The sequence below is a fragment of the Vidua macroura genome, chromosome 1 (assembly GCF_024509145.1).
Source record: "Vidua macroura isolate BioBank_ID:100142 chromosome 1, ASM2450914v1, whole genome shotgun sequence".
NCBI lineage: Eukaryota > Metazoa > Chordata > Aves > Passeriformes > Viduidae > Vidua > Vidua macroura.
The window spans coordinates 22,645,111-22,669,052 of record NC_071571.1 but is presented as its reverse complement, the minus strand read 5'-3'; the positions used below and the strand labels follow the sequence as shown (position 1 = coordinate 22,669,052).

At 37.3% G+C, this 23,942-nt stretch overlaps 1 protein-coding gene across 2 annotated transcripts in view; it reads right to left on the bottom strand.

The window, feature by feature from the left end:
- The window catches only part of CDK14 (cyclin dependent kinase 14), a 323,842-nt gene that overhangs the window by 235,409 nt on the left and 64,491 nt on the right, over positions 1–23,942 (bottom strand). For both annotated transcript variants that reach the window (XM_053989755.1, XM_053989764.1), the window contains exon 3: positions 5,850–6,095. In XM_053989755.1, the coding sequence (XP_053845730.1) occupies positions 5,850–6,095 (246 nt within the window). The remainder of the gene's footprint in view (positions 1–5,849; positions 6,096–23,942) is intronic.

The window sequence follows — 23,942 nt, the reverse complement described above, 5'->3', positions numbered from 1 at the left end:
AGGTGCACATGTGACCAAGACTGAACTATCTAAAAGCAAAAAGTTAAATAGGCAGTAAACAACCAGGCAGCAAGAAATTGATACAACTGGAAAACTCACTGCGAAGTGAACTTTCACACTCTGGAAAAATCTTTCAAAGAACTCAAATGGGAAAGCTAAATGAATTACTGAGACAAAAGGGAGTAAAGGTCCTCATGCCTCTGAAGAACATAGTCCCAAGTCACTGTGAAAGTCAGCACAGGTTGTGGTAGATCATGTTATCCCCAAGAGGACATGGGCAACTGGAGCACAGAACAATACAGATCTTTCCCTTCAGGAAACTCACTTGTTTGCCTTCACGTTTCACTTTCCTTCAATAGAGTTTTCATTAGGTAGCTTTCTTATTATGAGCCTACATTTTTCCCAATGCTAGATTAGTCTAAAAGCACCACTGAGCACAGAAGTGAGCATTTTTAGCAGCATGGCTTGCAGTAACTAAGATTAGATATTTTTTCCCCTCTGGTTAAGGAAATACAGATTATAGTAACAAGGATAGAAAGAGTATGCCAAAATGTGGAGTACAGAAATAGAAGAAGCTAGTATTTCAAACTGATGTGAGAGTATTAAAAATAACAAAGAAAAAAAGAAATGAGAAGAAACTGACTGTTCTGACCACGTTGTTTCAAATGGCCATTTCATTGATACAGCCTGTATCAATGATAATAGGCTTAAAACAGGTCTTGCAGTATGAATCCTTGCACTACATTGCCATGTGAATGCTCCTCTTTCTCAGAATTTTTCAAAATCTATGTAATAAAGAAGGCTTTAATGGAAAATTACACTGAAAATCACCTGACTATTCCTATAGAAGCTGTGTGGGTTATGTTCTCATGCATTTTTCATAACTGCAGAACAGCTTGTGAATGTCACACTTAACTGTCACACTCCGGAGTCTAAGTTTTAAATAGACGCTTTTCCTTTTTTTTTAACTGGGGGATATTAAACTTCAATATAAAACTGTCATTAAGAGAAAAATATTATTTTCATAGTACCTCTGTAAATTAAAGAAAATCAAAATTGAATATCTGCTTTTTTATATACCTCAAAAAAAAAAATTGATTGCTAGAAAAACTTGAAAGAAAAACACAGGCCAAGAAGCTCAGCTGAGATTAAATCACAAAAATGAAAGATAATAATTATTTTTTAACCCTTTTGTCTTCTTTGTCACAAGAGTAAACCTTCTTTCACAAAACCATAGATCCCATTCTACTGCTTGCATCTTCCTAACCCTTTAACACACGGCCATAAATTAAGAGCAACTGGACTGAAGCGACCATAGAGCTCTGTGTGAAGGGTGCAGTTTTCAAAGCTCTTCACTTGTTCTCCAGGCTATTAGAGCACAGGAGCTGGCTCAACTGCCACATTTTATCTGTCTTTTCATCTTGAGAGTATCCTTCAGGTTAACGATTATTAACGCTTCCTTTGTGCCAGTGAAGAACACTCCACTCTCTATACGGAGCTCTGAAATTACCTTACCTCCATAAAACATATCAACCAGGAAGGATGCAGTTACCCTAGTAATTAACAGGTTCCTAACTGGAGAAGACTGCCTACATCTGAAGAGGAAGAGAGGCAAGATTGGCACAGCAAGTGTTTATTTGGGCAGACAGAAATTATTCCTAACTTTCGGGAAAAATCCTGACATAAGTGTTTATTTTAAGCTAGATTTCTTACACAACTTATTTTCAATGTGCTAACAGGATCAGTAGGGTCATTATAGGATTCATACTTTTTTGCTTGTACTTTTTTGGCAGAAAATTGCATGTATCAGGACTGAAAATTAATAAAAGTTACAGAAACAGAAGAAAGGCTGCTCTCCCAAAAAAAGTACAGAGTCAGTGCAGTAAAGCATTGCTTATTGCAATTATTTTTACTTGAATGTTTGGGGTTTTTACATTTATCTGAGTTAGTAGAACATTAGTGTTTTGCTTGATTTTGTTTTTAAAAAGTAACTGACAGGTAGGAACATATACCTTTGCATGACATTTAAATTCACCACAAGGGAGCTTAAGCTATTCAAGGAGAACAAACTGATGTGTATCACTACATAACTAAATCTTGAGCAGATGGCTACTTTGAACAGCTTGCAATATTCTATTGATATATGGTACAAAAGTACTATTTTAGTGTATAAAATGTGTACTCTGAATACACCAAAACTTTACCTTGCACTGGAGAATTTGATCATGTGTCTAAAGAGCAGGGATCTCAAATAAAATTTTCAGATAATTAGAGTCAAGCCATCTTTTTAAACCAGCTGTTTGGGGAAGAGTGGCACGTGTTTGCTTTTCAGTTGTGATTTTTTTATTTTGTCTAGTTTATTATGTGGGATTACCTTTTCTTCATTTGAGGAGAAAAGAAAAGCATTTTCTTCCCTTGGTAGACAAAGGACTTGGCATGAGATTTTTAGAAAGATAGATGTAGACAGAGAGAGAGAGGGATGGATCAGTATGCACAGCTATAGCTATATATATATATTATACACAAACACACACACATACACACACACAAATATTGTGTTGGGATGGACCAGAGAAAATGTTTGTCAAGCCAAATTCCCTTCTAACAGTGGCTGACAGGCAATGCACAGGTAGGCAAACGCCTACTTTGCTACCTCCAGGTTATCCACTACTCTGTTGTAATAAAGGAATAATTCTGTTTTGCTGGAAAATTCATCCCAAAATAACATACAATTTCCATCAGCATAAGCAGTTTGGAAATCACTCTCATAGATGTTTTCTTATGTTCAAAGCAAGTAGAGAAGGTAGAAAGATTCTAAGTCCAAAATTTTTTTAAAAATTCTTGTTGTACAAGAACAAACAAACAAAAAGTGCTAAATTCTGTCTGTATGCTACTGTACTAATTAACTATACAGGAATTCTACCAGGTTGCAACGAGGTGTGACATAAATGCAGAAAAATACTTCAAGTTCAAAAGCAAGAGATTTATTTTCCAAGTGACAATCTGTGTGAAGATCACGGCGCTCCAGCTTCCCCAAACCTCTGTGTGTGTTTCATCTTTCTCATCACAAAGTGCAGTGCATTTCAAAGGTATGGACAACACAAAATGGGCAACACACCACCTGCTGAGTATTTTGTAATCTTTACCAAACACTGAAACTGATACCTGTCAGAGAGGTAATAAAACTGCTGAGATTAATCAAAACTGAAACTGACACCCCAGGGCATTATAAACAAGGTCTTTCAGGTCACATCTTGAAAAATGTTGTTTTTCTGTGAAAAATAAAGGACTTTTACCTGAGCAGAAGCAGTGAGTGATATGGAGACTGCAAGCCTCGGCCATGTATCTTCTGTAAGACATCATTTCCACACCTGACCACTACAGAGAACTTCAAATGATGAAAGGAAAAAACTAAATGGAAACCTAATTCAGTTCCTCTACTAATCAAACACAGAAGGAGAAAACTGAAGGCAGCATATCTCTATCAGAATATCTTAAAATAAAGCTTACAGAAAGCAGAGCCAAAACTGAGAAACAACTCCACAGCTGTAGCCCATATGACCCAGAGGGCATAGCATGTTCAAGAATTTTTACAGAAACTGAAATGCTTGTTCAGACTGGTATAACCCATACAAGAGGAGAATTTCCAGAGAACCAAGTATGAACTCAGTAAGGGAGAATATGCAGCTGACTTGGAAGAAAAAGATGTAATGATCAGAAGAGCAAGTGGCAAGGGCATCTGCTAGACAGATGCCTAAACCCTTTGTTAATTCAAGTATAATTCAAAACCACAGAATGATACATTTCTGCAACTAACCACACGGGTATCACGCAATAAAATGTGCATCAGGCCATCTACTGCCTGAAGCCATGTATTCAGGTTCTGGGAATGGGAATAAAGCGTCTTGATCTTGTCTCTGCCTTGGATGGCTTCTCAGAACTCAGGTCTGCCAGGCAGGACCAGGTGTGACCTGATCAGCAGAAGGCAAACATCACCTTTTGCTGTGAACTGTTCTTTCCTCTTCATTGGCATGAACACCTTCATTATTCCCCATGCTCTTCCTTGTGAGGAAAAGTCAAAAATTACTAACAATGCCTCCAAGCAAAAGGAAGAACTGATTTCAGCAAACAGAGCTATAAAAATCAGAGAGAATTACAGGAAGCTGAGAAATAAGAATTGTATTTCAAGAAATTCCTTTGCACCTCCTGTATCCAGCAATCTGTGTGAGTCACCGTGGATGAAGATTACCAAAAGCATATGTTTAACTACGGCTCTAAGCAGCAGCATACTAGTAGAGGAAGCATTAATGTCATTTACATAAGAAAATACTGGGATCATAGGAGATTGTATGGATGCAGTAGAGTGCCAGCCCTCTGGAGAAGAACAAGATACCAAAACCACAGTTTCAAAAACATCTGCTTCAAAATTCTGGAAACAAAGCAACTGAAACCCTTCAGTGTTAACAAAACAATGTCAAAAACATAAACAGAAATTAGTAATGGCTTCTAAGAGGAGCAGCAGAGATGAGGAGTGAGTTGATACCACAAAATACTTAAGATTTCCCCCCCAAAAAAGTCATTTAAATTAATAGTTGTGGTGCCACAAAATAATCAGGCATCACAAACAAGTAAACACAGTGCAAATAGATTCTTCCATTCTTAATGATTGTAAAAGTTTTATGGTAAGAATCCCTTGTCATGGGCTCAGATGGAATACACTAGAGACATCTTTGGCAGCAGCTATATAATGCCAAGTGATGGTGAAAAAGCAAATTTGTTTTTGCTACAGATGGTTACATTTTAAAATGTAACCTTTTCTAAAAAGGACAGTCCCCTGGAGGCGTGACATCTTACCCGCTAAATTCACATGGGTTAAACACAGCTCATCTACAGAAAATTAATCTCCTGCCATTTCTCATCAAAAGTCTGACAGGCTTCAGTCAAACTTCTGTAGGGAGGACAGATCTCCAGAAGATAGAGCAAAACAAAGGAAAGAAAGAAAAGAAAAAAGAAGAGGCAATCAACCTTTTAAACCTTTTCCCACCAAATAAGATTTGAAGTGTTACATCCATTCTACTTAGATCTGTAGTTTTCAACTCAAAGGTCACATTATTATGGATTTTTCTTCCCAAAGCATAACAGAAATAGTTTTTCAATAATTTTGAATGTCTTTTGGGGGAAATCTGTTCTGGGCATTGCTCATTAAAGACATGACATTTTATTTATCTAGTTTCTTTCAAAATACTTGAGAATAAAACTATTATGATGTGTTGCCAAACCCTTCTCTGTTATTTTTCTTTCTTCCCTCTCTCTCTCTCTCTCGCAGAATTTCTGACAGGGAAATAAATGTTATTTTTTACTACTTGATTTTAAAAAGATAATTATAAAGTGTAAACAAAATCTGTCAAATCTGATCTGTTTCTCTAAAACTGAAATCTGAAATTCAAAAAGGCAATTCATGTGGGTTCTTAAACTTCATGGGAAGGAATTCCTCTTCACAAATAAGGAAATTTGCTGCATAAACATTATAGAAGCTGTAATGACATACCAGGATAAGGAGAGGAAAATGCTTAGAAATCCTGTAAGACACCCTAAATAACATCTGAAAGGAATTTCATAAATCATATTCTTTTTCAAGTTCTATTTTCTGATCCCATTTCATTAATAACACTAATCTGTTATTAATATATATGCTATAAATATATATGGAAAACACATTTAACAGCAGCCATGACCTTTTTCTTTGTTGTTTCCAAGTAAACAATCCCTTCTTAAGCAAGAAAACATTTTTCTGGTGCCCCTAATTCCACCATGTGGCACACGCAGAGGTATCAGGACTGTGCACTTACAGAGCTGGGGCTGGAGTGCCGCCTGACTTTAGGTGATTCCTTCCCTGCAGATGAAGTTTTGAAGTTAATGCAAGCGTTGTTCTCTGAATGAACCCTCTTCACTTGATTAGCTGGCTTCTCAAATGGATCAAAACTACTCTGTGTCCTCTGAACCCGAACTTTTTTGTCCTCAGGAATTGTATCCAGAGGTTTGATCACTGAATCCATTCCCTGGCAGTTCCGTGTAGACATCTTTGTGACACATATCTGAAAAAGAAAAAACATCCTTTGTTGACTCTAACAGGCTTAAAGTCGATATCATTCAATGCACCAGCCAGCATCAAAAAAGGCACTGAACTTTATAAGCATTCACTTTCTATTTCTATGTTAAAATTTAAAGCAACACATGCATTTTACATAGGGGACACCCACATCACAATAATAACTATAAAAAGCCTATCTTTGTACAATGTACTGAAAGATCCTGGAAAAGGAAGGCAAAAGAGGGACATACATAAATTCATACATTTGTGTTTTCTTGTACAATGTGTTCTTGGCAACAATGCCACTTCACTTCTCTCTCCAATCTAGCCACAGATATCCACAAGCAGTATTGATTTCCATTTGTTCAAAATTGGATGCGACTAAAATAAAATAAATGATGGTAGTTTGTATATGCACTGGCTGGTGCTGGCTTTCCAAAGATTCAATACCAGTATATTATGGTATTTTTAAATAATGCTTATACAGTGTTATTATTATTATCACCATATGTCTCAGAAAATCAAATCAGTAAATCAATTCCCAGGCACTGAAACGTGAGACTGCAGCTTAATGGCACACTAAAGCACAGAAGTTCAATTCTTTGTTACTGTGAAGTACGACTCTGCCAAGCTCTAAAGACTGACACTTGCTGCTTGAGCTATCAAAATGTGCTGTGGTTAGTTCAAAAGAACTAAACAAGCAGAACAGCATTTTTAGATACTCCAGTCATGTACGTTTCTGGTTTTCATTTCAATATATATGACATTTTTTTTAAATTACACTGTTGGTGAGAGGTTGTGTTGGAGGCCTCAGTTTCTGTTGTCACCCATAAGAGACTTGACTTTTTACTTGGAAAGAAAAGAAATAGTTTCAGCTTTCAGGCTACAGGGGAAAGTTATGAAGTGTGATGCAAGCAGACCCAAGAGACTCCCTAAATTTTAAGACAATCAAAGTAATCTGCAATGTACTTTTTCCATGACATTTGCATGCGTTTAAGGATAGACAGTGTTAACTTGCTGTCAATTGAACTGTTCATATAAAAACAATTTAATACTCCATTCAAGCACCTAGAATCTATACTAATTTTTGAAAACTTGTTATCCTAAAACAGTTAATATAAAAAAAAAAAGAAAAAATAAATTACCATTAAATCAGGAGTCTTCCTTCCTAAAGCAAAGTATCTCCAAAATCTTCTCAAATAAATTATTCTTTGCCATTTTCCCAGAGGCATTTTGGGCCTTGAAATCCAACTCACTCCAATTGTTTATAGAAATACTGGGTGACTATACCTTGTGGCGTTTGGCTGCTTTTTTTTTTTTTTTTTTTTTTTTTTTTTTTTTTTTTTTTTTTTTTTGTTATGATCCACTGTAACAGTAGATGAAAGATTTTTTTTCTACATTAAAAATTTAAAATATGTTTCCTGCACTGTGCCATCTGGTCAAATGATCATACAGCAGGTCAACTCTAATGAAGGACATCACTACTGTCACAAACCAGACATTACAAGGGTTCACATTTCTTCTCACTAATGCGATTTCTCCAATACTAGAACTTCACCAAGTTATAATTTCCTTGAGAAAAGAAAAAATCCCCTTTTTTCCAAATGATAATTCTTTCTTCGGGCTTAAATTAAGACAATTATGTAATTTTGGTCTGTTACTTCAGAAAGTAAAGATAAACAGCTGCAGCACAAAGTGTTTTTAATTAGTCATCTTCTGAAACTAATTGGTTTCTTTTCCTTAAAACAACTCATATGCACAGACACGTATCCACATACTTCCCTCTGTCATCTCCATGTTCTCGCAGTGCTTGCTACCAATAAAGATATTTTAAAATAATGTAAATTGAAATCACTGTTAATATAGCAGCACTTCCATGTTGCTTAATCAACATGGATGCAAATAAATCAGTAATCAGTAATCAGTATTTCTCAGCATTTGATACCCTATGATCTAGAAAACAGAGGCAGGAAATATGGACAAAAAGTTCCAAAGAGGTACTTGTCTTCCTTTCAGGTTAACAAGGCACCTATAGCAGATTAAAATATTTGGAATACACAGCTATAAATATATTATAGATAATAATGCCATGAATGTTGCTTCCATTTTCTTTTTCCACTGGAAAATCTCCATGTCTAGGTCTAACATGGGCCATGTAAGCATGTGTTACTATTGTCTTAACTGGAAGCAGTAATAGTTTGCAATTAGATTTTGAAGGGAGGCACTCTAGCCTTCAGGCTACCTGAGTGAATTTGGAGTATGATAAAAATCCCCACTATCATCTTATAATAGCCAACTTCCAAACTGCAAATTACTAAAACCAAGATGAGCTCCCCAACCAACCAGCTCCCCACTCAGAAGTCAAACACCTTGGTGGATGCACAGGCTGGACACCACTGTCACTTATGGAAAAGCCTGAGGACTGCAGAGAAATGCAAAAGTAGAAGCTGCTCACCCTGTCCATCTGCCTGTTCTGCAATTGCAGCACATCTCCTGCCAGAGCTGACAAGGGGTTTAATAAATCACTTCTCTCTCACCGATATCAATATTTCCTTGACAGAAACAAAGCATTCTCTCCAAATGGCTGCTGAGCAGAGCTCACTGTTGAAGCCAGCAAAGCTAAGTTTACGCTGCTGTTGCAGGGTACACATTTCCAAACTGTCTATCCTGCCTATAAAACACTGAAGAGAAACAATATTTAAGCATTTGTTTTACATTCTGCCATTGATAGGCCAAGTCCATTGACAAGCCAACTTCAGCTTGAGACTCTGTTCTGTGAAATCTGAAAGGACCAGGTCTAAAAGGTCAGCACCGAGCACTGGCTGTAACCAACTCAAGGTCACAAACTCATTGGTGGTTTCAGAGCACTGGCTGTAACCAACTTAAAGACACAAACTCATTGGTGGTTTCAGGTTTCCCTCCATCAGCAAGGTTAAGCTACCACAGTAGAGCAGATTTTGCCCCGGGTCATCAGGAGTGCTGGAGCTGTGCTCCAGCTAAGGGTACAACTTATTCTGCAGTGGTCTATCATGCAGAAAAACAATAAATTGCTAAGCAAAACTGAAACATAACTTATTTTGGGAGTCTTCAGCTGCATAAAAATGATCATAGATTTCACCAGCTTTACCAGATCACCTTTAGAAACATTATGGATTTGATTTTTTTTTTTTTTACTCTAATTCAGCCTTTTAAATATAATTTTCCTTTGTACAGCATAACTGCTGCTTATAAATTTCAACTTCTCAAAGGATATGTACAAATACTTATCATCAGAAGGTGTTAGACTTGCAAACCAGTGTCTACCACCTGGTAGCTCCTTGCAGGAAGTGAGGAGAAGCCTAAAATACCTTCTCATTTCCAGATTTCTTTTTGCATACGAGAATTAAGGACCATTTTCCAGTTAAAGCACAGTATTTGTAATAAAGAACAGAGATTCATTTGCAGAATTTTTTGGATGGTCCTGGGTGGTCCTCTGGGATAGTGAGACTTGCCCTCTAATCACATTCTGCCACCTCTAAGAGCAGACTTTTCTTTTCACCCCGTTTCATTTTTTCTATCTACCTAAGTCATAGGTTCTTCAGATGGGCACTGTCCTTTTGCTAACCCTTTTACACACAGAACAACCCTAGTCACCTCAATGAAGATGACAATCCGGAAAGTTATGGAAACTATCTTTTTCCAATGCAGCCTCAAAACCAGATGATTTTGTTGACTATCTAATTTAGCTACAGTTATCAGAATAAAAAAACAAAGCAAAACAAGCCATTACATATAGGAAGTCAATATCTATGATTAATTAGCCCTCCTTAACTATGTAATGCCATAGTTAAAACAGTGTAGCCCAGACACTCATTGAGATGTTGTAAATGCCACGAGTCAAAAACTGGTGCTACATGAAGATGTGATATTCAATGGCACCTTAACTATTAAAAGTACTGACCTCAAATGTATGTAGAAGTCACAAGTGATACCCTGTTTTGTCATATGCAAGATGACAATTATGATTTATAAATACTTTCATGATTTATTCATACTTTCAGTATGACTATTCCGTGCATTTAAAGAAAGCTCTGTCTAGCCACCTGCATGAGTCATTAACCAGTTTTAATTGTCATTTCTTTAAAACAAGTAATCATGTAAGTAAACATTAAGGTATGTCAACACTTGAAGTGATTCTTTCCCCTTCAGGAGTTACATTCAGAACTACATTCAAGGCAAAATTTTCTGAGGTATAAACTGTTTCCAAAACAATTTGGCTTTTAAAAGTAGGGCAATGGAACCACACTTATCTCTTTCAGATGGGGTATCTTCTTTGCCAGCAGATCCCATAATTATGAGGAACAGAGGTATGGGATCTTCATTTATGTTTTAACTCTTCTTTACAGGAAACAGGATTTTAAAATAAGCCAATCAACTTAGTACACTTAACATCTATAAATTATCACATGTTTAACAGGGAATATACAAAAATACCTGCGTCATGTATGGATTGTTCCATAATCAATAAATAAGAAAATATTACTATCCTTCCAAACCTCATATCAGATATAAAATGCTCAAGGAATTCACTGGACTATTCACCACTTCCGACTTTGGGCATGTTAGGTGGCCCCAGACATGAAAAATAAGGGAGGAAATAGCTGCTTTCTCACCAAGGTTCCCACCTCACAGTAATCTCAGTACCTCAGAGAACCATGATGAAAAATGGATGTTGGCAAAAATGGCAGGAGAAGGGCTGAGACAAGGAGCAGATGATACAAAAAAAAAAAAAAAAAAAAAAAACCCAAAATTCTATATGGGAGAAAAGTAACACAAAACAATGGGAATTATATGTATGGTATTCACACCAGAAAATTCTGCATGTAGAACATTCATCCCCAGTCTCTGCTTTGGTTCTAAGATGAAAATCCTGGAAAGGCTACACTAGACTCCAATACCAGCCTCCCTTTAAGGAGATTTGCTTTTCTTCACCAAAACCAGAGTGGTCCTACAGAAAATAATTTTTTGTGTTTGAAGTTACTCTTTGGAATAACACTTCCAAAGCAGCACTCAGAAAGTGGCCAGGCACTTGGTATCTTGTAGGAAAAGATTTAATACGGAAAATAGCAACAACTATTCCTACTCAGTGAGGCAACAGTATTAACAGCTGAGATCTGATCCCAAATCTTATTTCCAGATCTTGGAAAAAAGATCCCTATCAGCCCAGGTGTGCTCCAAGAAAAGCACCTCTCCATGAGTATGCTGCTCATTACATTTCTTACATATGGATCATTAATGTCTGTACACAATTGTACTTCCTCAAGTTGTCCCACATTCTGCTGCCAAGCCATACACATTCTCCATACTCTAATTACTGAAATAAACCTACTTTTAAAATTTGTCCACAATTATTTACTCAGTCTCAACTGAAAAACTTAAGACAAAACAAGACATCATAATCAGACATTTGGCCACTTAAAACCTATAGCGCAAACAGCCACTTTGCAGCTACCTGAAGAACTCTTGTCCACTTTTAAAAGAAACCACACAAGGAAGATTTATCTAGAAAATCAGAATATTCATGTCAATTTCAGTAATTACTTGAGCTATCACAGATTCTGGCAATGTAAAGCAAAATTAAATGCAGCACCACAAAAGTTGGTGCAGCTTGATATTAAAAGTTATTTTAGTGTTTCTCTTTGGTTTTTTATTTATTTAAGGTAATAAGAGCCAGAATATTCAAGAAAGAGCTTCTCATATTAGAAGCACAAAAAAGCACAACATAGGTTATACTTAGCAACCTTCTTAGTTGCAGAGCAGAATCTGAAGACAATGTATGACAGACAACAACACAGCCTGGACGTGCTCCCTGCTCCTCCTGCCCAGTCTCCCAGTCAATTTAAGAAGAACCCAAAGTTGTTCTAGGATAAAGAACCTTAGTCATCATTATGTCAGTATGGGTCATGGGGCTACAGCCTCCACCATCATGGTACTTACCATATCTCAAAACATAATTTCAGCATTTAGGAAATTTTTTTCCCCATAAAGAATACTGCTGAAGTTAAGAGACTGAAATCACAAGAGTAATTTTTCTCCATGTATAAAGCTCCATAATAAGCCCCATTAAATAAATAAAAATGAGTATAATCATTCATGGAACCATGTCTAAATAAAGATGCCTCTTTGAATCACCTTAAATCTCATTTCAGGCAATACTCCTTAATCTGCATTTGGGATTAATGTGAAAATAATAAATGGTGTATCAGATGTAGTTATTGTGATACAGTTTCAAAACAAGATTTTTTCACTTCATCACTGCCATCAAAATTAGGATGTCCCAAAGAAACAGGATTCTTAAAATTAAAGGTTGCTAGACTAATTCATTTACTGTTTAAAGTCATAGCATTGAAAGAGTGAGACTGATCAGTTAAACCATATAAGTAATTTATAGTCTTACAGCTCATGAATTTTTAAACAGCCATGAATGACCAGGAATTAATCACATGTTCGGGTACTTAGTAAAATATAGACTGTCCCATATCAGGGAAATTTACTCATATGAATAAAGATATCCTCAGTAATGAAGAACAACCAGTTCTGGCAGAACAGATCACATATTCTACCACAAAGCAGAAAAAAAGTTTAAAATGCTTGTATAGTGTAAAGACACCCTACTCTGAAGGTCATCACATCTTTCAGGAAGATGCATTATATCTGGGTGTTAATTCTTACATTTAACACTACAAATGCTTACTTTGGTCATCCAGTGGATACAGACTTATGTAAAATATCTTTTAACTTGCCATCTACTATTTTCTATTGCTTATTGCCACTGTGTAAATGTGGGGGGAAAAGTGACTGGCTGGGTAAATACCAGAGTGGACATCCAAAGCTGCTACTGAAAAATCTGAAGGAAATACCTGAATTCCACCCATTTACACCATTCCAGGAAATACAGTATTAAAGGACCAGATACAGGGAAACCCAAGATCTAGCATGTAGCAAGAAAAACAAAAATTAAAATTACTGAGTGATGTGAGGTAAGGAAGTCACTTAACCTTTCCACAATTCCATTTTTCTGTTCACACAGTGATCCTGCCCCAATCACAAGCAGAAACTGGGAGTGCTAATTAAGCTTGTAAAGCACTTGGACATTTTTAAGGGAAAAGTTATAAACATATAGATTATAATTCGTAGGGCCAAAGCCCACTGGAAGTAGTGCAACAATCTCATTATTACAGACAATAAGACTGAGCAGTTACATTTAGCTGAGAGATGTATAAAGAAAAAAAAATATGGTTAAGTGACTACTAGTTCAACAGCTGAATTGCTTAGAAAGTAAGTCTGCCATTAATTTTCACTGGAAAAATCCTATCTGGATACAAGTTTTTACCTTTTATAAGCATGTTATTTTCTATCATGCTTTGGTACCATGGCAATTGAGAACACAAGTCATCTGCAGATTTTGGCATCCCTGGAATTTGACATTTGCTACTTATAAAACACAGTTTGGGAATGTTCTGGAGTATTATAAGCAGCTTTGTTCAAAATAAAAATGCAGCTATCTGCAGATTCATTCTCTTTGCAGAACAAAGCAATAGGGAGGCTCTTTCTCGTTTTAAACAAAAGTCTTGCCTGCTTCTTCTTGGTGCATCTGGTAGCACTCTCCATCCTCCCCAAGAGAGGGTCAGCAAATGACTGCTGCACCCAGAAGCAGAAAGATGCACAGGTTGAGAAGAGAGTTCAGTTGGTGAGAACTCTACAATACGGGAAAAGATCCACGAAGAGCAAGAGATGAGATAAGGGAGTGGATAAAATTGTGAAAGGGGAAGTAGAGCATGTAATGCTGCACGACATCACCAGCCAGCTCATACCAGAGCTACCAGTGCAATCAGGCTCATACTTGAAAGAGGTCCTTGCACACTCTCACCTCTCCCTGTAATCACCTACACCAGCCCTTTGGTTTGAACATTTGACAGGCACAGCTAAAAGAAGCTGAAAGAGTACTTGAGTAAGAGAGGAAAAAAAAAAAATTGGGATGTGGTAGAAAGGAAGGAAGATGCAAACAAAAAATGGTTGTAAAATAAGACACTTCTTTTCATCTCCTGATGGTCTCTCTTTGTGTCCCAGAACTATAATTCATATTCTTGGGTAATAATTATTTAACTTTAATTGGCTACAGAGGTTGCTAGCAATGGTAGGTATGAGCTAGCTAATGCAACTGAAAACAGAGACAGAGCTCAGAGACTGGAAATGGTATCTGGGAATATGGTCTGCTCCTTGCTGTACCTACCACAAACTTACTCATACACCTCCCACAGCCCATCTCAAAGGCACTCACCCAAAATGGCCGTTTTATTTCCAAAGTCAAAGCTGATGTTAAACCAACTGTCATTGTCATATGGAAGAAGGCGAATATAAAAAGGTCACTGAAGTGCCAGATGGGAGAATTTTTGAACTAGAAGCTCTGACATTAATTCTCTGTGTTTGTCTGAAACACTGAACTCAATGAGCTGATTAAATGTCTGTGCTGAATTGCCAAGTGAGAAAAAAGTCACTCTCATAGAAAGATCAACTGATCAGACCTGGGGTAGGAATCCCAGTTGCATAAAAATCTGAAAACATTTTTACCTGCATCAAGAAAAATAACATTTTAAACTAGAAGTTAAAACTGGTTACACAATTCTTTCCTTTCACCACCAACACACCAAGAGCTGCAATACAGTACATATTTATTCTGCTAACTTGATACCTAAATATTAGCATAATTTCTGAATCAAGCACAATCCTGAAATCAGGAATTATTTTAGGTGCCCTCAATATGGTAAGGAGAAGCTGAGCATTTATTTCTAAATTTAATTTCTAAATTATTTTTTTCTGTTCATAGCACAGCCTAACTTTAGAAAAGTGAGTTTCCAATCCCTTAATGTTGATGTTCCTCTTCTTGCAGAGAAAAAAGGTCCAGTTTTCAAGAGAGTCTGGATTAGACCTAAATAGATTTTAGGTCTATAAAAGTCTACATATGTCCTCAAAGCAAAACTCTATTCTGTGACAAGAGACATCAGGAGGAGTCACCTAAGGACAGGGTCTCAGATAAAGGTCACACCGAAGTCCTGACAGCCTCTAACACTCATGAAAAGAGACAGAAACTCAACAGAGCTGATCGAAAGGGGCATTTTGCTCTATTTCTGTACTGATGCCCCAAATATAGTAACTGTGTTAATAATAAAGCCTGGCAAATAAATTCCTCCTTTTACTTGCACACTGTTCACATTTGTCACAGTGGTATATAACTCAATGTGCCATGCAAGCCTTTCCTGAAATTGCAACCAGGCTGCTGCTTCCATTAACCTGGGTCCAGATTTGTTGCATCCAAAAGTAGGAGGGTCACTTCTCCAAAAAATCAAACAGGAGGGCACAATTGAGGATCAGCTGAGATGCCAGTGTGGGAGAGGCAGCTTCCACTGCCAGGCACGAGCCAAGGATGCCTTGGTAACCAGAAAGGCAGTGGAGAAAGTGTCTGAATATAAACACTCTCCCAAGAAATTGTGACAGGTGGTTTTCATACTCTTTTACTTAGTTACCCACTTGTATCTGTTGTCTATCCTCCTCTGTAACCATATGAACAGGATTTAAAAATAAAGATTAAAATAATATTTTCAATCCATTTTCCATACCAGCCTCCTGCTCCAACAGATGGCTACATGTGCCAGCGCTAGTTTATACAGTTTTCTTTCCATAAGAGTATTAATAGTGGTTTTGTGCGAATAGTATATTATGTCTTTCTGAGTTTACAGGTTTATAATTTTATTCCATCCTCCAAAACTCCCCCGGATCAAGAAGTTATCAAAGGCATATCCATAAATGCAGTAAGTCTTCCCACTGCTAAGTTCAAGTGTGAGAAATCTTGAGAGACTTGACAACAAAATGCCTATTCTTGCTAGATTCTGAGGCTGTTAGGATGGTTTTTAAGAAAATAGATCGTAAACAACTCCATGCCTTGAAAATAGGTTCTACCCTAGGTTCCTTTAGGCTGCTTTGCCTATCCCTAGCAAGTCTCTTTATTCTTTCACAGTTATCATCAAGTACATCAGACTGAAACTAAAAAGAAATGTCCTCTTACAAGCAGGGACTGCAACAAAAACACTGCTGTTGGTGAGATCTGGTCATGCAACTGACAGTATAAGACTTAAGCCAAAATACTCAGACCTTTCACATATATGCTCTTCACATAAATGCTGAAGAGCACTTTTTAAATTAAAAGACAAAGGGGATAGGTCATGTAATCATCTTTGTGAAATATACACATTTGCAGGTGGAAAGGTTTGCAGCCATCTTTTGTCTGGTGTGGTGACAACCTTCATTGCAATGAAGCAGCACGCATGTTGCATGGTCATTAACAAATCAATGCCACTCTCACATTAGCTTCAGCAGATGTTTTAAAAGTGCTTTGCAAGAAATAATTCAAAACTAGAATAGTAAACTAGTTTGGCTCTTTTTCCTTCAGACCATGTCCTTCATTAAAAAAAAAAATCTACTTACTTCATTCCTTTCCCTGTTTTCTTCTTTTTTCTTCCTTTCTTTTCCTTTTTAACTATCTTTAGCAAAAGCCAGACAATAAACTAGGTAATGAGAGTTGCTTGGTTCATTCTGCTAATGCATTTCAAAGTTTCATTTTAGCACCAAGAAAGAAATCTCTCCTGCTCTTACTTGCTTCATCCCTGAGGTCAACAACCCTACAGGTTGAGAAATGCAGCTTCCAAGGCAGATGAATGTCACAAGGAAAGACAAGCTCTCTGAGCGTTTCTAGATCTGCTCCTCTACATATTATCTTCCAAACCACTGAATTTGACAAAGTATCCTCTATCAAATCAGGACACTATAAAGGTAGAGGCAGAAAAAGAGCTTCAACTTTGTCATTATTCTCTTGTGCAAGGAATCTTCCAAGATCTGAATAACCTAAATTCCAGCTCAGTCTCCCTGAAATCTTAGTAACAGCCATCCATGACCTTTCTGCCATTGCTTTCTTTCATGGAAGTTTGAAAGTTCAGACAAGGATGAAAAACCCAGTTTCACAAATAATTAAATGAAAAGTCCTCATCTGTGTTTGGATTTCATATACACCTGACTTCTATTTTTTAACTTGTTCTTTCTGTTTTTTTTCCCTCAGACAAATGACCTGGTTACAGAATTCTATAAAACTTGAATGGAAAGTCTCAAAGGAATTTTCTAGCAGCTACCACAGGTTTGCCAGACTTGCAGCAGCACAATAACTTTCAAAGCAAAAAGGTGTAAGGGAGCATAATGAAACTTGCTTTTCAGTGCATAATCTGCTACACTGGAAAATATGCCATATCCTAGAATTCAGAATTTAGTCAGGAGTATAATTGAAAATTATAGCCTATTAAGTCACTCAAAATATGAAGAACACTCCAGTATATCTTTTCTTGCCAAGATATATAAAACTTAAAATGGAGAGGTTGCAAGCTTATACTGAGAAGAGCTCATCATAAGAAGGATGGCTACAATTTTATAATGAGAATTCTATGAACAGCATAGAGATAATGCTTATTAAAAAAAAAAAAAAACCTATGTATTCCAACAGAGAAGTGAAAATCACTGCTGCTTCTTTGATGTGTTCAAGCCAAAACACACTATAGTAGACTTATGACTCTGTTCAAATGAATTTTAAAGAATAAGCTGTAACAGTACAAAGCAGCCAAGTCTTCTGCAGTTGGTGGCAATTTGCACCTCCAAAGCTGTGAGTTCATCATGAATCACTTTCAACAAGCAAAAAATTTTGAGAATCAAATTGGTCAAAAATCACATCTATCATTAGAACATCAGTGTAAGAAGTCCTCCAACCTTACAGTACATTAATCTTCTCATGGCAAAATTGTCACAAAACTGAGAGTGATTGTAGATATTTTGCATAACTTACCCTGCACAGCTGCCTACCACCAGTACAATCACATTTTATAATTATATAATTTTATGTATATGGACTACTTTGCCAGACACAGAAAGTTCCTTGCAAACTTGAAAGTTAGGGGGCTGGTTCCACCACTTTCCTAGGCAGCAGCAAAACCAACCACTCCATTATTAAACTGTAGAACTTTTCAAGACAACTCTTCTGCATTACATTAAAATAAAATTTCTATAGCCAATATTTAACATCAGAACCAGATTGTTCATTAAAACCCCCATTATTTACAGGGAAGTCTGGGCAAACTTATTTTACAAATACTCTCTAATGTTTTAAATATATTTCCTGTGTACTTACACAAAGATTTAATAAAATGGAGAAGGACATATTCAAACGCTCTAAGCCTGTAGACTGAAAAGCATCAGAAATTAATTAAGTGAAGCTAAGCTTTCACAATATATAAATAGACATTATGCTTTTTCCTTGTGGTTTTACTTTCCCACTGCTCACTTGGCAACATTTGGTATTTTCCTCTTCAGGTAAGTTGTATACAATTTAATATAAAATTACAAACATCAAGACAGCAAAACTGAAATATAACTGACATAAATTCCATTCAGTTTCCTGGATAGAACAATACAGACTGGATCAAAAGCTTGCTGATATGATATATGTTACTAGCTTAGGTTATTTTACATTTATATAACATCTAGCTTAAGTTTATCAAGTTATTTTTCAGTCAGAAGCTGCAACAGAACTAGTAAGCAGGATGAGATAGCAAGTTCGGCTCTAGACTTATTGTACAAAAATTCCAACAATAAATCCTACAAATATTTGCAAAACAAAAGAAAAATCTCCACTCACACTTTTCACATCATTTCTGACTAGCACACCAAAACAAAGACAACTAAAAGATAAAACTGCATTTTTCCTGACCTCTGCAGGCCAGTCCAGAACTGATACAGCAACTTCAGAGGAGCCCATCTACTCAGAAATATGATAAACAAAAAAGCAAGATCACCAGCAATGGAGAAAAAACCCAAAAGTTACTTCAACAAAGGCAAAATGATGTGTTTATGGGATTGATAATACAAAATCACCCCCCTGAATTCAACATTCAGTTCTATGTTAAATTACTCTTTCACTGCTTGCTTTTTGCTAAACTGCTAAATCCAGAAATATGTGTAGGTTTATATTACGGAGTGGAATTAAATATGTCAGTGAAAAATATGCCACACATCAAAGAGATGCATATAATCAATGATTCTGACAATATACAATACACTTATGTCAAAAGTAAAAAGCAGTCACGGAAAGGTATTTACTGAACCACACCAAAACACAGAAGTCACCGTGTAGGTGGAAGGAGCAGTTAAGGACTGATGGAGCTGCTGTTGGGAGAATTTGTCCTGACATTAACATTATAATAACAGTATTAAGAAAAATAAAGTCCTTAAGGGTCAGATTCTTAACATGATCAGTACATTCCTTCCTAAACTGGTAGCAGAAAAAAAGCTTCATCAAAGATTCTGGAAGCCAGTATATCTAAGGGAACTGAAATTCAAAAAATAGTAATTAACCTTTTCTTCCCAAACTAAGAACACCAGCTAGTCTTTTGTTTAGCTCAGAAACAGGTTTTGGAGAACTGATATTGCACAGGCTCTCCGTTGCTTCAAGTAATATTTGCTAGGATAGTCCTATTCATTTCAATAGGGATTGTAAACTGTAATTATCATTGTAGCAATACCTGAAACACTTAGGAACATTTTAACGCTGGTATTGTCAAACCCAGTTTACAAACAGTGCCCAGCAGTCCCTGACAGCTGAGGTTTTTTGCCTTTCTGGGACTTCAAAGGGAAATAACCCCAACAAAGCTGCCAGGATCTGCTCAGCAGTTCCTGTGACCTTTAAGGGGCACATCTGCACTCACTTCTATACCGAAGTTGCCGAACGTGATGCCCCAAATTCTCACCCGCCCCAGGCTGAGTACTCACACACACTTTCACTCCAGCAAACTCCTGATGACCCCAAAGACCCACCCAAGGCAGCTACTAAAATCTGCAGGGGCAAATGCCCAGTGGAAGCTGGCACTGTTCAAAGATTTCCCTTAAATACAAAAATAATCCCTCACCCCTTCCCTCCACAGCTGGAGCCCAGCAGAGCTGCCCTGTGGGACCAGCCAGGCACCCTTGCTCTTCAGCCTAATCACAGCCCCTTCATGGCTCTACCCATGTTCTCATCAGTGGGGGCTCTGGGAGAAAAAAGAACTGCCTGTCTGAGACAGACAGAGCAGCTGCTCAGAGGTCAACCCTCCAAACAGCCCACCAGTGCTAACAGTGCCAGGGGAAAATGTCAAAACCTGTTCGAGCAGATTTGGTTTTGGAGATTTTCAGTACTGGTTTTGTTTAAGATTTACACAGCAAAATAACAAAAATAAAGGGGGGGGGGGGGGGGGAACTTACAGGTGGCCATTTTGCTATAGGACATCAGTGGCTGGCCAACCTTGCACTTAGATGAGATCTTGATGATATTTTGCCTGCTCAGCTATAACTCCTTGAATTTCTTTCTTCCTGGAGTCAGGGTCACTAAGGAGACTATGGCAAACACTCACTCCTCAGGTAATCCCTTATTTCCTGCTGTGACAGACCCCAGCCTCACTACAAAACTGATTCACACAAAGATCTTTATATTCACAGAGCACTTGGCAATAACTGCCTATTAAACTATGTATTTCTTCCCTTTCCCATCTGTGCTCTTAAGTTTTGGCCACATTTTGCACATTTTAAGTTCAGTTTTCCAGCTAGTTAATTTGGGATCTGTGTTTAACTAAGTATTACTACCAGGAATATTATTTATCAATAAAATATGTCCAAAATATTTTTCTTTTCTTAAGATCAGAAAATGAAAACACATGAACTCAGAGACAGTAGTAACACAGCAAGCAAAGATGATGACTTCAGGCTTGGGGAGAAGAAACACTTGGAGCTAGAAAGATGATGGAAGCAACAAATTTCACATATATAAGTAGATGAAAAGATAACACTACGAGAAAAACACAATTTAAAATTTGCTGTAAAAAAATCCCTCATGCCTGGACTTGCATTCGTTGTACAATATGTGGGCAAACACAAGTGGTTGGATTACCTCTATGCATTAAACAATAGTTTGAAATTTATAAATAGGTATGACAATACAAGCAAAGGAAAACTTCCAAAAATAATAAAAAAATAATACAACTGAAATAACTCTTTCAATAGAAACATTATGGGTAATTCTCAACAACAACAACAAAAAAGGCATCTCTACTTTCTGATAAAAAAACTGTGTATATTAAGGTTGTATATAGTGTGAAAACTGACCACCTCACATCACTTACATCACAGTATATACAGCATTTTTAAAGAAGGAACTCCAGCAAAATAATAATGAAATCTTCATAAAATAATTGATGTAGGACTGAATCTTTACCCTTTAATCATATTCAGTGACAAAGAAGAAGAACCCTTTAATTGGCAAGTACAGAAAAAGAAAACATGAATCCCTGTCAAACTAGTTATTTGATCCCACACTGATATACAACTGATCTCTTCTTGGAGTATAATTCACATGCTGCATAAAGATAAGCATTCTCCTCTAGAAAAAAGCCCCTTTGCTTTTGTCCTTAACTAGTAATAGCAAAACCCATCTCTCATCACTCTACCGTTACTATCACAGTTCATTTCCTTTAAATAGTAGAACATATGGTGAAATACTATTTTTTTGTTTAGCTCCAATGGATTTCTATTGAGAGTTAGTTTTCTATGGCTTGATCTACAACTGAAACACACTAGCTGTCAGTTAAGTCATCAGAAATAATTAAAATAATTCCATACTATGGCCACAATTTAATCTTTCTGTCTTGTACTAATGGTAACTGCTGCGCTTTTCTTCCTCTCTTTCCCTGAACATTCTGCTGCTCTAAGCTTTCATATGTTGAAATATTCCACTAAGATCCAAACCGCTGTCAACACACTCCTACATAAGCATTCAAGAATGACTACCTAAAAAGACTACCTCACTTTTTGTTATATTAAATAAAGACAACGTGCAAGAGGAATAAAATCATGACAGAGGTTAACAAGGCAAAACAATATTCTGACATCCATGAAATAGTATGTTTCTATAAAGGATCATTTTAATTTTATCTTCTACCACCCAGCAAATCTGTAACTGTTACAGACATTTATTCAGATATAGCAAGATGCACAGACTTGTTAGCAGAGATGAAGAAGTGGCTGATCACGTCCTTCACTCACTCATCCCAGAGGGCGTTCAGCCAAGCATGTATCGGGAAAAATTGCCCATACTATCCTCTTAATACAATTATAAATAAGGCTGCCAGAGAGAGAGATACAAAGCTGTACCGAGAAAAGCATCGCTTTTAAGCCTTCCCCTACCTTTTCCCTGGTATTTACAAACCGCAGGCAGCACTGCTGGGGAATCTCACCAGGGTGGCTGCCGAGAGGTCTCATGTGGCGTTCCCAGCTTCCCACCGCCTCCCTCTGCCTGGATGTTAAGCATTCCTGAGAAAACCCACCCTGACATACACAGAATGAATCCTGCTCAAGTTAGAAGCATGTGATAACTAGGCTTCAGGTTGAAACAAGAAACCCCAGCACCCAATTAATCCCAGAGATTTAAACAAGCCCCATCTTACCGTTTTGCTGTTGCCTAGATCACGTCCGATTCACCTGCAACTCTTTGGCATCTCTCTAGCAATGTTAGTGTTTGCAGTCAGGCCGGGCTCATTCAGCAACTGAATTCACATCTTTCTGCACTAGCAAGCTGAAATGGTACGGCTGTACTAAGCTAAGAAAGGGGGAAATCTAAAGCAGCAAACAAAGAAATCCCTCAAGACAGGGTAATCCCAGTGGAGTAGAATATAAAAGGTACAGATGAGCACCGAGGGTACAATATTTCTCTGTCTAAATTTCATCAGCAATACTATGCTCTTTCTAAAAAGATTTTTTTTTTTTTTAATATATGATGGACTTGCCTGTGGAGTTCCCAGAAAGGCAGAGTATCCAGGCTCTGCAGCAGCATTGCAGCCAAAGTAACCATGCATATGCTATCTAGGCAATTTACAGCAGTCTTTTTGAAAAGATATTGATTTATAGTGTAGCACTGCCTCAACCCAACACAGAACTGCAGCCAAAATAGCTAATGGTGATTTCACAGGAATTAAGGGGGAAAACTCAACATTCAATAAAAGGATGAAACTAATCAGTCCCAATTCAATTTTGTCCCAGCCCTGAAAGATACCAGCAAGTTCTAGAGTGACAAAATTACATTACAGAAATAATCTATGGGCCCCTGGAAACAAGTACTATGAATACCACTATCCACTTTTACATAAGCAATAAATATTAAAAAGTATTTAAAATTTATTCAGTCAAAATATGAACTCTCAAGTTAGTTTCAGCATTTTTAGGATGAAACTTAGTATTTAATTTATAAATGCACAAAATACACAAAGCTGTGAGTAAGCAATAGACACCTACTCGATGCTGGGAATCCACTACTCAGCCCAAGAAAGCTTGAGTGTGGTAGGAGGGAAAAGAGGGCAGCAGGAGTAAACCCTCAGAGAGGGCAAACCCTCAGGGAGGGCTTCTCCAAAAAGGAAGCAGTACATCTTCTCCATCTCCTACTCCTAGAGCAACCCCTGCTGGCCTGTGCTTCAGATGGCTCCTGGCTCCCCAGAAATCTCCTGGAGTTGGGGGAGCACTGGACAGACTATACTAGGACAGGGAATAGTAATGTGTACATCAGTGAAACCCTCAGGAGGAGAAGCATGCAGCTCAGCTGAGATCTTCAACATCCCGAAATATTTTTCATTTTTATGTAATGATGAGGTAAAATGAATTAGCAGGCAAAACACAGCCCGGGCTCCACCCCGGGCAGCTCCAG